The 12,785-nt window shown below is 62.4% G+C and overlaps 1 protein-coding gene across 2 annotated transcripts in view; it reads left to right on the top strand.

Moving 5' to 3' along the window:
• Positions 1-798: 798 nt before the first annotated feature.
• CPLX1 (complexin 1) overlaps positions 799-12,785 on the top strand; it is a 40,660-nt gene continuing 28,673 nt past the window's right edge. For both annotated transcript variants that reach the window (XM_061145127.1, XM_061145126.1), the window contains exons 1-2: positions 799-831; positions 2,112-2,214. In XM_061145127.1, the coding sequence (XP_061001110.1) occupies positions 2,184-2,214 (31 nt within the window). In that variant the 5' untranslated portion in view covers positions 799-831; positions 2,112-2,183. The remainder of the gene's footprint in view (positions 832-2,111; positions 2,215-12,785) is intronic.

Here is a 12,785-nt window from a genome sequence, read left to right as displayed (position 1 = left end):
CTGTCCCGCTAAAGTGAAACGGCGTGGCTCTTTCTTTGCGACCTTGTTACTCAGACAAATAGGTCCGAGTCGGTCTGCGGGCTGCCCTCCGACAACGGTTGGATGGGTTCTCTGGGTTCTGGGGGCCCCCTTCTCCGGCCCAGCGGCGAGGGTCGAAATCGGAGCAGCGCTCAGGGGCACTCGGCCCGGTGGGGACCGCGGTCAACCGCCGCGCTGAGACCCGCTTCCCGCGCCCCCGTGGAGGGTGGGAAGCCGGGCGGGGCCGCGACCCCAACCTCCCACAACCCCCGCAGCGAGCCACGAGCCCGAACGAGAAAAGGCCTTTCCCACTGGGCTGCGGACCGACCCGCCCGCGCGCCAGGCGCTCCGCATAGGCGCAAGTGTATGAGAGCCCGGGTCCCTGGCTCGCGCTGGGTTGGGGGCGGCCCCCGCCCGAGTCCAGACAGACGGGATCAGACGGAGGCGGCTGGGGGCAGTGTCTGCGGCTCTGCCCTAAGGGGAGGGCCGGGGTGGTGCGCCCAGCTGAGAGCTCGCTCCCTGGGACGCCCCCCACCCCGGTCCGGCCCAGCGGCAGGGTTTGGGGGGGCGCGGCTCCGCTCCTTCCACCCCCACCCCGGGCGCCCGCCCGGCCGCCGCGGCCCCGCCCTCCTCGTCACGCTAGACGCGGGCGGGGGGCGGGGAGCGCCTCCATGTGACGCGCCCTCCTCGCCGTGCCCTTCAGCTGTCGCCGCAGTTCCCGGGGCGCCACATGGACCCGGCTGGCCCGAGCGCGCTCTACTGCTGACCGCCCGCCCGCCCGCCCTCCCGCGCTCCGGTCGCGGCCACAGGAAGGTAACCGGCTCCCTCCCCGGCCCCCGATGCCCCCTTCCCGGCCCGGGCAGGGCGCGCTCTCGCCCCCGATGCCCAGTGCCCGGCCCCGGATGCCCCCTCCATGGCCCCGCCGGGCGCTGTCCTCTGTAGCGGTGCTGAAGCTGCCCCGCGGTCCCGGCCCGCGCCCTCCCTCTTTCCTGCTGCTTCTCCGAGTCTCCTGCCTCTAGCGTCCCCCCTTCCCCAGCTTCGTCCTCTGTCTCTTTCTTTCTCTCTCCTGGCGCGCTCCCGCCTGAGGGCCGCTTGGCAGAGCCGGGCAACTCGCCCGCCCGCAAAGCCGAGGGGTGCGGCGTCCTCGGGAGCCCCGAGCCTCGCGGGTGGCGGTGGGAGCTGTGGGGGAGCTCCAGCAGCGCCCTGGCCGCGCTGTGGCCTTGAGATCCCCTCCCCCGGGAGCCAGGGGAGAAGTTTGGAAGAGGATCTGCTTTGCGTCAAAGGTGCCCCTGAGCGCCAGTGCCTTGTGGGCAGGCGGGGGCATTCCTTCCCCAGCCCGCACAAACACAGGTCTCCTTCATCTGGGAAGAAAACAATTTAAAGCCATAAAACAGTGTCTCTCCAGGGACCTGGGTTTCCCTGCCAGGAGAGACTTCACAGGAAGGGGGGTGGGCACTGCAGTTACTGATATCACAAGAAGCCCCTCCCCACTAGACCTGTAGCTGATCTGCACCTGGAGAGGCCCACCCATGCATGCAGGGGCGCAGTGGTCACCCCCCATTTCATTTGTTCCCTGAAGGCTGGATTCCCCACACCCCTGCCCCCGAGTCTCTGGGCAGGTGGCAATGACTGCCGGCCTCTCCCCTGGTGGGACCTGGTTTCCCAAGTTCCATCGGACCCAAGGCGCTCCCCCAGGTGCCACCCACACTAACCTTTCCCGTCTTTAGATAGATCCCTGCCCCTGTGGCCCAGGGCTCCAGCAAGTAGTCACTAAGCCAGTCACCTCCAAACGCCCCTGGGGCTGCCCTCGCTTCACACAGGCCGCTTCCTTCCAGCTGCACCCTCCCCTTCCCTGCAGTAGCAGCCAAAAGCCACCTTCACACACCCCAGGAGCTCGATGAGACCACTTTGCAGGGACCCTCGCAGACCCTTCCAGGCGCCTGTCCCATGCTGAGGTCTGGCCTCCAGGTGCGCCGGGACCGTGAATGATGCAGTCTCAGACCCCAGACCCGTATCTCAGGGAAGGTGATCAGGAGTGAGAAGCACGTCCTCCCCAGCCCTGTCGGGTGACCCGTGACCACATCCCCCCACAGGCAGAGGACTGGCCACACTCGCATGTGAGTTTCGGCCCTCCGAGGAGCCGCTGAGGACGCAGAGCCATCGCCATGGAGTTCGTGATGAAACAGGCCCTGGGAGGTAGGGCGAGGGGTCCCCTGCACCCCGCAGCTGTCGTCACAAAGGGTTGCCCTCAGACCACCACACAGCCCGCAAGCCCAGCTGCAGGCTCCTCCGGACCAAAGGCAGCACCCCCGAGTTACCGTGGTCGGCTTCAGGGTGGGGAAGGGTGCACGCCACATGCTGTGGTCAGGTGGAGCCCATCCAAGGGGCACCGGGGAAGTCTCACTGGTCAAATCTGGGGACCCCATGGGGACTTTGCCTCTGGCGAGCAGGGGTGCAGGAGGCCGCAAGCTGGCCACGGCAGCCAGAGATGGGGTAAGGGACAGAGCTGGACCTGGGGCGTCCAGCAAGGGCTTCAAGGTGTTACCAGGGAAGGGCCAGGAGCACACACAGGGGTCAGGGCCAGCTGGGCACAGGGGTCAGGGCCGGCCTGGGCACAGGGGTCAGGGCCAGCTGGGCACGGGGGTCAGGGCCGGCTGGGCACGGGGGTCAGGGCCAGCTGGGCACGGGGGTCAGGGTCGGCTGGGCACGGGGGTCAGGATCAGCTGGGCACGGGGGTCAGGGCCGGCCTGGGCACGGGGATCAGGGCCAGCTGGGCACGGGGGTCAGGGCCGGCTGGGCACGGGGGTCAGGGCCAGCTGGGCATGGGGGTCAGGGTTGGCCTGGGCACAAGGATAAGGGAAAAGGCCCCGAATAGCTCGTGTGCACCCACAGACAATGCATTCCCATGTGTGTATTGGGGGACGGAAACCGCTCCGCTTCCAACCCCACCGACTGTTTCTGAAAGGAATCCTGTGGCTTGGCTCAAGGCTGTCGCCACAGCCAGGAGAGGAAGGTGGCACAGGACAGTGAGCTGAGGCCCTGGCCCAGCAGGTGGGCAGGGCACTGGACTTCAGGCCACACTGAGATGGATGCGTACTGACCAAGCGGTCTGGTCAGCCTGGCCCCTGGGGCCGGCTCTATGCGCCGGGCTCCCCGGGTGAGTGCCAGCCGTGGGAGCCCTGGTGACAGGCGCTGCCTGACTCTGCCGTCTGAGCTGTCTTCCACACGCGGCCTCCTTCAGCCCCACCCTGACCGGATGCCTTTCGCAGCCAGGTGTGGGTCACGTGCTGCAGGGCAAGCCCACCTCTCAGCATGGGTGACAGGCCACTTTTCACCAGAAGTGGGGTGCCACGTGGCTTGGTGCTAGGAGCTAGGGGCAGGATGGAGGCCCTAGGGACCCGTGCCTAGGACAGGGGCCCCACAGTGGGCCACATCTCCTCCCAACTCAAGAGGAAAGCTGTCAGGGGGCCCGGGGCCACATTTCCAGGCTCTGCGGTCAAGGATGGGCTGCAGGTTGAGTCTAATTATAACGATTACGTCACGGGTGTGATCCATGCACAGGCGGCTCCCGGCTCCCCCCAGCCAGCCCCTGGCTGCTACAGATAATTAATTAGGCAGCTAATTCAGGCCCTGAGGTGGGCTTGGAAAGAAACCGAAATATTTGATTGGCTGTCTACATGGCTGAAATTAGCTGGGTAATTGCCAGCCTGGATTGCCTTTGTTCCGTGGCTGCCCAAAGTTCCTCCTGCTGTGGTGACAGCGCGGGCTCAACCCCGATGAGGGGCTGGGGTGCTGGGGGTGCCCCAGCCTGGCGTTACGCCCGCCCCGAGCCCATTCACACCCCAGGGCTGCTCCGGGCGAGACCTTGTCTCCTCTCTCCCCCGGCAGGCAGCATTCTGTTCTCTTAGGGTGAGTGTGGGTGAGAGGCAGACAGACAGAGACTGGGAGCTGATTCCAGAGACACAGACTAGAGCCTCAGATGCTGAGGCAGGCTGGCCCCGAGCAGGCATGGTCAGAGACAGATGGGAAAGGGACAGTGGAAGTGCCCCAGCCTGAGGCCGAGCCATGGGGAAGCAGGGCTGGGGGCAGACTGACGTGGGAGAGAGGCCTGTGGGCAGGTGCTGGAGGGCGGGCAGGGATGGAGCGTGGGGGTCAGCAGCTCAGAGCGGAAGACGGGGTGGCTGAGATGGAGCCTGGGAGACCCGAGGAACCAGGGCAGGAAGTGCAAGTGCAGGCCAGGCAGACAGAGACAGACAGGGGGAAACAGACAGACAGACAGGGGGAAACAGACAGAGAGACAGACAGGGAGAGACTGAGAGAGACAGACAGATGTAGACAGACAGACGCACAGAGACAGACACAGACACTGATAGAGACAGACAGACAGGGAGAAACAGACAGACAGACAGGCATGGATGGACAGGCAGACAGAGAGGTAGAGAGGCGCACAGACACAGGGATGATTAGAAACAGGTTGAGAAGTTGAGTCGGGGCCTGAAGCAGAGATGTGTGTGCGCCGTGTGCACACAGACACACCCTCAGAGAAGGACTCACAGCCTGGAGGGAGCCCTAGGCAGGCCTTGCTCTCAGCGCTGGGGACAAGACTCCGTGCGGCCTAATTAAGCCAGACCGTCTGCTTGGCTGTGTCTCAGTCAAGGTCTTTTTTGTTGGGCAGAGGTTTCCGGGTAACTGCCTGGCAGGGCCAGCAGCGGCAGGACTCAGGAGTCCAGCGTGGGACAGACGGGCAGACAGATGGGGCACCACAGCGGCCCGGATACACGGCTGCATCTGCCCAGGCTTGTCCACTCTGGGGCTCCTGGGAGGAACCAGCCTGGGACCTGCTGGGCCACAGACAGGTGCACGCCTTCCACACTTCTGCCCCCACCTGTCCGGCCCCACCCGTCTGGCCCTGATGCATGCCCCACCCTCCAGCCCCCTTGAGGGCTGTGTTTGGGGGAGAACCGTCGTGTCTGGGGTGCGCGTGCCTCTTACCCCCTCAGTTGTCCGGTCTCGACCCCACTGGCAGCCTCTGCCCTGTCCATCCTGCCCGCCTGCACATCCTGGGCACCCCCGGGAGGTAGGGCAGGGCCCGCTCAGGAAGGGCCAGTTCACGCTTGGTGGGCCCTGAAACCCCAGGCGAGCCCAGGCCCTCCCGTGACTCCGTGGATGCCCGCCCTGTGCCCGGCGTGGCCTCCGGCTCTGAGCCGTGGCCCTGCGGCCTTGCTGAGGGTGCTCCTCCACCGGCCTGTCTGGTGGACTCAGAGCCCACCTGTCTGGGAACCACAGGTCATCTGGGAGCTGGGCGCGGGCCTGGGAGCCCCTGCTGCAGGGGAGCGGGCACGGGGGTGTCCATGAGGAGCTGTCGTGTCGAGTGGGGATGGGGCTGCCCTGGGCAGGCGGGCGGCGAGGGGATGCCCGCTGGCTGCAGGGGGAGCACGGAGGCCACCCGCAGGCCCTCCCACCCTGCCGGGTCCCAGCAGGGCCCGTGGCCCTGAACTGCAGCTCCTCGCAGCTGCCAGGTTCCAGGTGTTCCTTGTGGCAGGAGGGCAGCCGCGGGCTATGGAGGAATGGACGGGGGCTCCGGGCCCTCCCTGAGGTGGTAGGGTCTACCCAGTCACTACCAGGCCCTGGAGTGGACCTTGGAGGCCCCGGCTCAGGCCCCACCCCATCTCCCTGCAGCGTGCGTGGGACCCGGTGGGCCGGGAGCCTCTGCTCTTAGGGCCTGGATGCTCCCTGGGCTGACGGAGCACTGGGGGCCCTTAAGACCCAGAAAACGTGGGCCCCGGCACTCGATTCTGCTGGTATCACCCGGAGGCCAGGGGCCCGGGGTTGTGGGAGGCACATGGGACCAGCTGGGGCCCATCCTCTTGGGTCCAGTAATCGAGGAAGGTGCGAGCTGTTGGCAAACTTGTTCTCACTAGGAGAACGTCCGGGAGGCCTTGACGGGCATTGGGCCCTCCTGAGATCCCTCAAGACGCCTCCAGATTTAAGTGAACGAACGCTCCTTCCCTGAGAGAAGAGAACGCTGATGCAGGGTTGTGTGGCGGCTGGGAGCCCGGCTGCGTCTGCCTGGGTCGGGGACTCAGGGTCCTCAAGGATGTGACTTGAAGAAGCTGATTTCCCCCAGGGCCAGGCAGTGGTGAACGCCCCGGAGCTCCATGTCGGAGGGGAGGTGGGCATCATCGGGTTAGTGTGCCTGCTGCAGGTGCTCTTTGGGCTAAATCAGGAGTGCACGGCTATTTTGCCCTGGGTGGCCTGGTCCGCAGGGGCTGTCCTGTCCTGTCCTCAGTATGGCGTGTTCTGTGTCTGGAACGTGTTAGGTCCTCAGAGCAGTGAGGGGCAGGGGAGGGTTTCACGGAGGAGGGGATGTGCAAAGGGGGCTCCAAGGAGGAGGGGACAGTCTGGGATGCCACACGTGCAAAGGCCCAGGGTCTTGGGGGCCGGCACAGGCTTGGAAGGCAGCCCACAGCCCAAGCCTGAGGGGTCTTCCTCCCCGAGATCAGACCTGCCCTGGCACGTCCTGGGGCTTGGCCGGTGTGGACGGTGTCCTGTGGTGAGTTGGCCCTGGGCCCGTCCTACAGGCAGGGAGTCTGGGCTGAGATTTCATCCTCTTTTGAGGGGCAGGAGAGCAGGGGGCCTGTGCCCCGCGTGTGGAAGGGATGAGGGAATGGGGAGCCGCTGTCCTCAGGCCTGCACGTCTGCGTGTGTGCGGGCGGTAGGGGCACCGTGTCACCGAGATCTCCACAGAGGGAGGCACCCTGGGGAGGGAACCCCTGGGCAGAGCCTGGACCTGGGGACCCCACGCCGCCCTGCTCCCGGTTCCACACCAAGGGTGAGGCCAGTCATCCCCGTCCTGTCCAGACCCAGGGCCTGAGGGCAGGGCTGCTCCCATGGGGGTTCACTCTATCAGGCGCTTCCCACAGGTTAGGGGCTGCTCTGCTGGGGCACTGGCCAGGGAGGCCAGGTCCTCTGGTCTCTGGGAGGTTGAGCATCACAGGCTGAGCTGGACTGCAGGGTCGGAACAGACTGGGGTGGGGGAACTCTAGAATTCTGCATTGGAGAGAATACTTTTGACTCAAATTGCAGAGAACCAGTCAGCGTGGCTTGGATTGAAGTTTGTTTTCCTCACCTGATGAGGTGTCAGGAAGTGGCTCAGCTGCTCAGCTGAGCCATCAGGGACCTGGCTCTGGTTTTCATTGTGCTCTGTCCTCCTAGTAGAGCAGTCAGCTTGCTTCTGCCGCGGTCGCAAAGTGGCTGCTGCTGTTCCAGCGTCCCAGGCACAGTGAGGGGAGGAAGAAGGAGGCAGCACCTCTTTGCTTGGCAAGGATGTCTGTGAAATCTCGTGGAGGTTTCCACTATGTGTCACAGGCAAGAAGGTCTGGGAAGGTGAGGGCCGGGGAAGCCCATCACCCTCCAAACAAGGCAGCTCACACCAGCCCCCCACCAGCCTGGGAACCCTTGATTTCTAGGAACAGGGCCCCCAGACCACAAGCTCCTAGAGTGCGGAGGTGTCTCCTTCCCTTGAGAGCTGGGCTCCTCCTCTGCAGGCAGCCAGCAAACACTAGATGATAAAATACCAGTTTTCATTCAGAGTGTGCTCCCAGATGCCATGTTGGACGGAAGAAGCACTCTGCTCGCCTCGCGGGGTTCAGCAGAAACACCTCTTACCTCTCGTCTCTTAGAGGCTAAAAGGATGCTTCAGAGAAGCTGTCTTTCCTCCCGAAGCCCTGGACAGCCCTTCCCTCAGGAGAGGCCCTCCTGTTGGTGAAGCCGACACTCAGTCAGAGATGCTTTAGCCCCAACCGGGGAATAAACTGCATACAATGCACTTCAGCTGTCAGGTCGTTTATTTTTTGTCCTGTTGGTCAGTGAGTGGTTCCAGTTGGGATTAAGGCACTTGTGTGAACAGCTCCATGTGAACCATGCTGCCAGCCAGTCTGTGGGGCTGGGTCTGCCTCTCTGCGCGTTTTCACCTTTCACAGAGCAGGGCTTGGCAAAACCCCAAATCAGCGTCAAGTCTTGGTAAAGCCCACTGCGGGCAAGTCCCAGAGTCCTTGGCTTCCTGAACCCAAGCCAGGGTCAGCAGAGGTCTGGGAGGAGGCTCCTGGCCTCCTGGCTCTCTGCATCTCCCTCCTGCGGCCCCATGTGGGGGGAGCCGTTCCTCTGAGATGCCTGCTGCTGGCTGCTGCGAGTCCCCATCCCGTCTGGGGGCAGGTGGGGTCTCTCCAGCCCCTCCTCCCAGCCCAGCGGTGCTCACACTCTGCACAAGCCCGTTTTCCAGCATCGGCTCACTTTTCTCCTGTTCTGACAGTGGCGGGGGTGGGGCGGGTTGGGGGCCCGGGCGTGATGGCTCCTCTCAGCCCTGCAGCGGTCAGGTGGGACCTCCAGCTTGGGGGGCTGGGAGAGCCCCCACCTCGCCCTGTAGGTTCCTTTGGTCCCGTGGACTAGCCCATGAGCTGTGGCGTCTGGGCGAGGCGGACGTCTTCACTGGCGCCAGTGGAAGGCTGAGCGTACTGGGCTGGGTGTTGGAATCTGGGTGCCGTTATAGACTGCGCTCGGGAGGTGAGGACTCCTGGGGCTGGGCGGCTGGTGGCACAAGCTGGGAGTGTTTGCTGGTGTGATGGCTGCCCCTCTCAAGCCCCGAGGACGCTGTGGCTGCGTCCAAGGGGAGACACCAGGCCTGCATGCTGAGCTTTGCTTCCCGAGCTGGGAGCTGAGCAGGCACCCTGGCCACTGCAGCCTGAGGCCTCTGCCTGTCCTCTGGCCCCCGCCGCCCAGGATGGGCAGGAAGGCCACGGTTGAGGGGCCTCTGGGGAGAGGGGTGCCGGGGCTGCAGCAGGGAGAACGGGAACCCCCAACATGGGGTGGCAGGAGGGAGATGCAGAGAGAACGGGGACCCCGACATGGGCAAAGGGCTCTGGCCTCGGGTCCTTGAGGGTCCCTGGGCCGCAGGACCCCGCTGCCCGTCGCACCCTTCAGAAGGCAGCCTCTGCAGTGGGGTGCCCCCTGCTCCGCCCCAGAATGAACACGGTGGGTGACCCCACCCCCAGCAGCAGCTGCTCATGACCCTCCAGCTGCGTCTAGGGGACGGCGCCTGCTGTGCAGAGGGTTGGAGGGAGCCTCTGCTCCGCCTCAGGACGGGAGGTGCGGGCTGGGGCAGGCAGGCCCCTCCCCTGGGCCCTGGGCCACTGCCTCCGCTGCTGACCTGGGGAGTGCAGGGGGCTGGGGGCCAGCCGGGCAGAGGCCTGGGGCCGCACCATCTGTCCCGGGCCGGGCTCTGCTGGACTCGCTCACAGACAGCCTCATCTTGCCTGTCTCTGGGCGTCCTCTCCTGAAACCATGGCCAGACGCTCTACCTGGCGCCCGGCGCCACAGGCAGAGACAGCGGTGGCCCACGGCCCTTCCCCGACGGGCATGGAGTGCCTGCCCGGTGCCCCCGGCCAGCCGGCGAGGGAAGCAAGGCCAGGGAAGCAGGGGAGCACTGAGCTCTGCAGAAGATGAAGGCCGGGCAGGCCAGGCCCGACTCTGGTTAAGACTGGGCACAGGGACCTCCCAAGTGACCCTCCATGGAGCCAGCCCCTGGCCAGGCCCTCGGCCAGCTTCAGGGGAGGCCCCAGGCCCGGGGCAGAGCACGGCTCTCAGCAGGGTGACAGGCCTGAGCTTTGAGTCTCCCCTCCCGAGGGCGTGGGCGCCCCGGCTGGGCCACAACCTCAGGCGGGTGGTCTCTGCCTGCAGCGAGGACTCGGACAAGGACAGGGTGGGACGCCGCCTCCCCCACCTCCGGGTCATCCCGGCGGGGCCAGTGGGCGTGTGGGATACTGGCCCCGGGGCGGCCTGAGGTGGGTGTGGCTGCTTCCTCGGCCTGGGGTGTTGAGGAGAGCCCAGCACGGGCCTGCATGCAGGGCTGCAGTTGCCCGCCCGGGCCCACAGGCCAAGCACCTCCACTGGGCAGCAGGGTGGGCTTCTGTGAGCGGCTTCACTGCATGTCTTGTTTTGCAAGAATGTTCACTGTTTAATGTGTCTCATCACGGTTAACCTCTGATCTAACCTGTGGTGTCCTCACTTTAGCCTATTTACATGCTTTCTTGCTATGTCATTTATTTATTCTTAATGTATGGACTAAATTTGCTTTTTAAAAACCTTCTGCAGTGTTTTAGAACCTATGTGCCATTTGGAAACATCATTCGGGCCCTAGTTGTTGCTGTCAGGATCAAAGCCGTGTGTCTCCAGGTCTTGCCAAGCAAGTTCTGTGAGCCCTTCTGTCAGGCCTCCACCCTTAGCCACCTTCTTCGGGTCTGTGGTTTTGATCTGGAGGATTGGTATTACAGTCGATGTTTTCTTAATTATAAAAATATTTTATCTTTGCCTTCAATTTGATAATAGGTACTAGTCCATATTTATTTTTTAACATGAAAATGGACTTCTTTCCTAGCTTGAAAATTATAAATGTTCATTGTAATGTTCAGGGAACTGAAATAATACAGAAAAGCATAAAGAAGTGGTATGGAAAATTGAGACACCACATCACTTTCAAACTCATCCATTAGATCACTCATTACTTCCTTGAAATTATAGTATTTGAAAGTATTTTTTCAAGGAGAAACAAATTCCTTCAGATCCAGCTCTAATTTTAAAAGACTCTGCACAGTCTTTTAAAGACTTTTAAAGACTCTGCTGTCAGTTTATTAGAACTAGTTTGGGGATCGGCTGGCTGTTCCAAAGCTGGGGGAGAAGAGTGAGCCTTTCCTGGCAACTGTGGTTTAAAACAGCTTTGGACAGAAAACACCGGGCAAGGTCATTTCTCACATCAGCCCTTTCAGCACTGCAGGCTTTAGGGGCGTCTCCATCTGCCATGCAGACAGATTGAGGTGAAACTCGTCCTGTGGGTGATGTACAGACTTGACTCCAGTTTCAGGAACAGGTTGTTAATTGTTGCCCTCCGTCCTGTGGGCAGAAGCGGGGCTGCAGGTGTAACTTGAATTCGGACCCAAGGGGCCCCCTGGAGCTGCACCTGCAGGCGTGTTAGCTCTCAGATGTCTCTTGGCTTCCAGGGCTGGACGGGGACCCTCAGTTGGGACAGACCTCCTGCCCTTCCCGACATGTCCCCTTGGCGCACTGCGTCCCGCGGGGTGCCCAGTGACGCCCTTTCCTCCAGAACCCGTGGCCTGCTGAGCTACCGTGCTGCATTCCCTGTTTGTCTGGTGCTCTGAGTTCTGTCTTGAGCTCTTCCCACGTCCCAGCAGCAGGCCCTGTCCCCAGGGTTTGTGCTCGCGCTCACTCGCGTCCGACTCTCTGCGACCCCATGGACTGGCCCACCAGGCTCCCCTGTCCATGGAATTGTCCAGGCAGGAATACTGGAGTGGGCTGCCATTTCCAGCTCCAGGGGATCTTCCCTACTCAGAGACTGAGCCCATGCCTTCTGCGTCTTCTGCACTGGCAGGCGGCTCTTTACCCTGAGCCACCGCTCATGTGTTAAAGGCCCCAGACAACTGGCCGCCGTGTGCCTTCCTCTGGGGCCACTGCCCCAGGACACCAGCACCTTCCGCCCCGCCGGCACTGTGTGCCGTGCCCAGGCCTCCCCCACCCCCTCCTGCTGGGCCCTGGGGACCCTCCCGGCAGCTGGTCTCTATTCTGCCTTCGTGCACCACTGCCAGTGGGCTGGGTATAAAGTTGTGGATTTTACAGAACTTCCTCCTTGGGTTCTGAAGCTTTATGTCTGTTGCGGATTCTAAGCTGCTATTGATCTCACACTGCCCTCACTCCCAGTTGCTTTTCCATGACCCATATGTTTTTCTCTCTGGAGGCTCTGACAGTTTCCTTTTGACCTGGCATTGTGAAATTTCTCGCTCTCGGGACCTTGCTTTGGGTCATCTTTGACCCCACTCCCACTGTGGGTGCCCTGGGCAGGGCTCCTCTGCCTCCTCGCTGACCCCTCACCGCTCTCCACCTGCGCTTCTGTTCCGTTGCCCCCAGTTTGATATCTCAGTTGCCTTGCTCTCTGTGTTCCCATTCTGTGTCCTCGTGGAATTACAGCTTTGCATTTTGCTCCCATTTTAGTCGGTTGTGCAAGTGGTGTAGACAAGTATGGGTGTTCAGTCCAGCCTGTTCAACCACGACTTGGTACCATCAGTTGTCAGGATGACTGGCTTTAAGACACCTGGGATTAGACCCCCTGGATGGGATGGGACACAGGGCAGCTGGGGTGAGTGCTGTGTGCTGGGAAGACCAGTGCAGGCAGACCTCAGTCAGTGTGGGGTCAGTTCCAGACCACCACAGTAAAGGCAATGTTGCAATAAGTGAGTCGTGTGCATTTTCTGGGCTCCCAGTGCATACGGAAGGTATGTTCACACTACGATATATCTATTAAGTGTGCAGCAGTGTTTTGTCTAAAAAAGACTGTGTTTATATCTGGGTTAAAAAACTGTACTGTAGAAAATGCTAGCCATCATCGCCACCTTCAGGGACTTACAGTTGTTTTGCTGGTGGAGGGTCTGAGACGTTGTGAGAATCACCAGATGTGGCAGGAGACGGGAAGGGGGTAAATGCTGCTGACAACACGGCGCTGACAGACTGCTCAGCGTAGGGTCCCCACAGGCCTTCAGTCTGAGAATCACAGGACCGCGAGACGCAGCTGTGGAGGACAAGCAGCGTCATGGGGTCCGGCACGAGCCCCGGGTGTGCGGACCTCTGACGCTGGGATGGCTGGGACAGTAAGTCCACGACATTCGAACCTTCAGGTTGTGAGCTTTCAGAGACGCAAACGTGCA

The sequence above is a fragment of the Dama dama genome, chromosome 6, assembly GCF_033118175.1.
Source record: "Dama dama isolate Ldn47 chromosome 6, ASM3311817v1, whole genome shotgun sequence".
In the NCBI taxonomy this organism is placed as follows: domain Eukaryota; kingdom Metazoa; phylum Chordata; class Mammalia; order Artiodactyla; family Cervidae; genus Dama; species Dama dama.
Note: the sequence above shows the minus strand (reverse complement) of the source record. Positions and strands in the feature narration are given on the sequence as shown.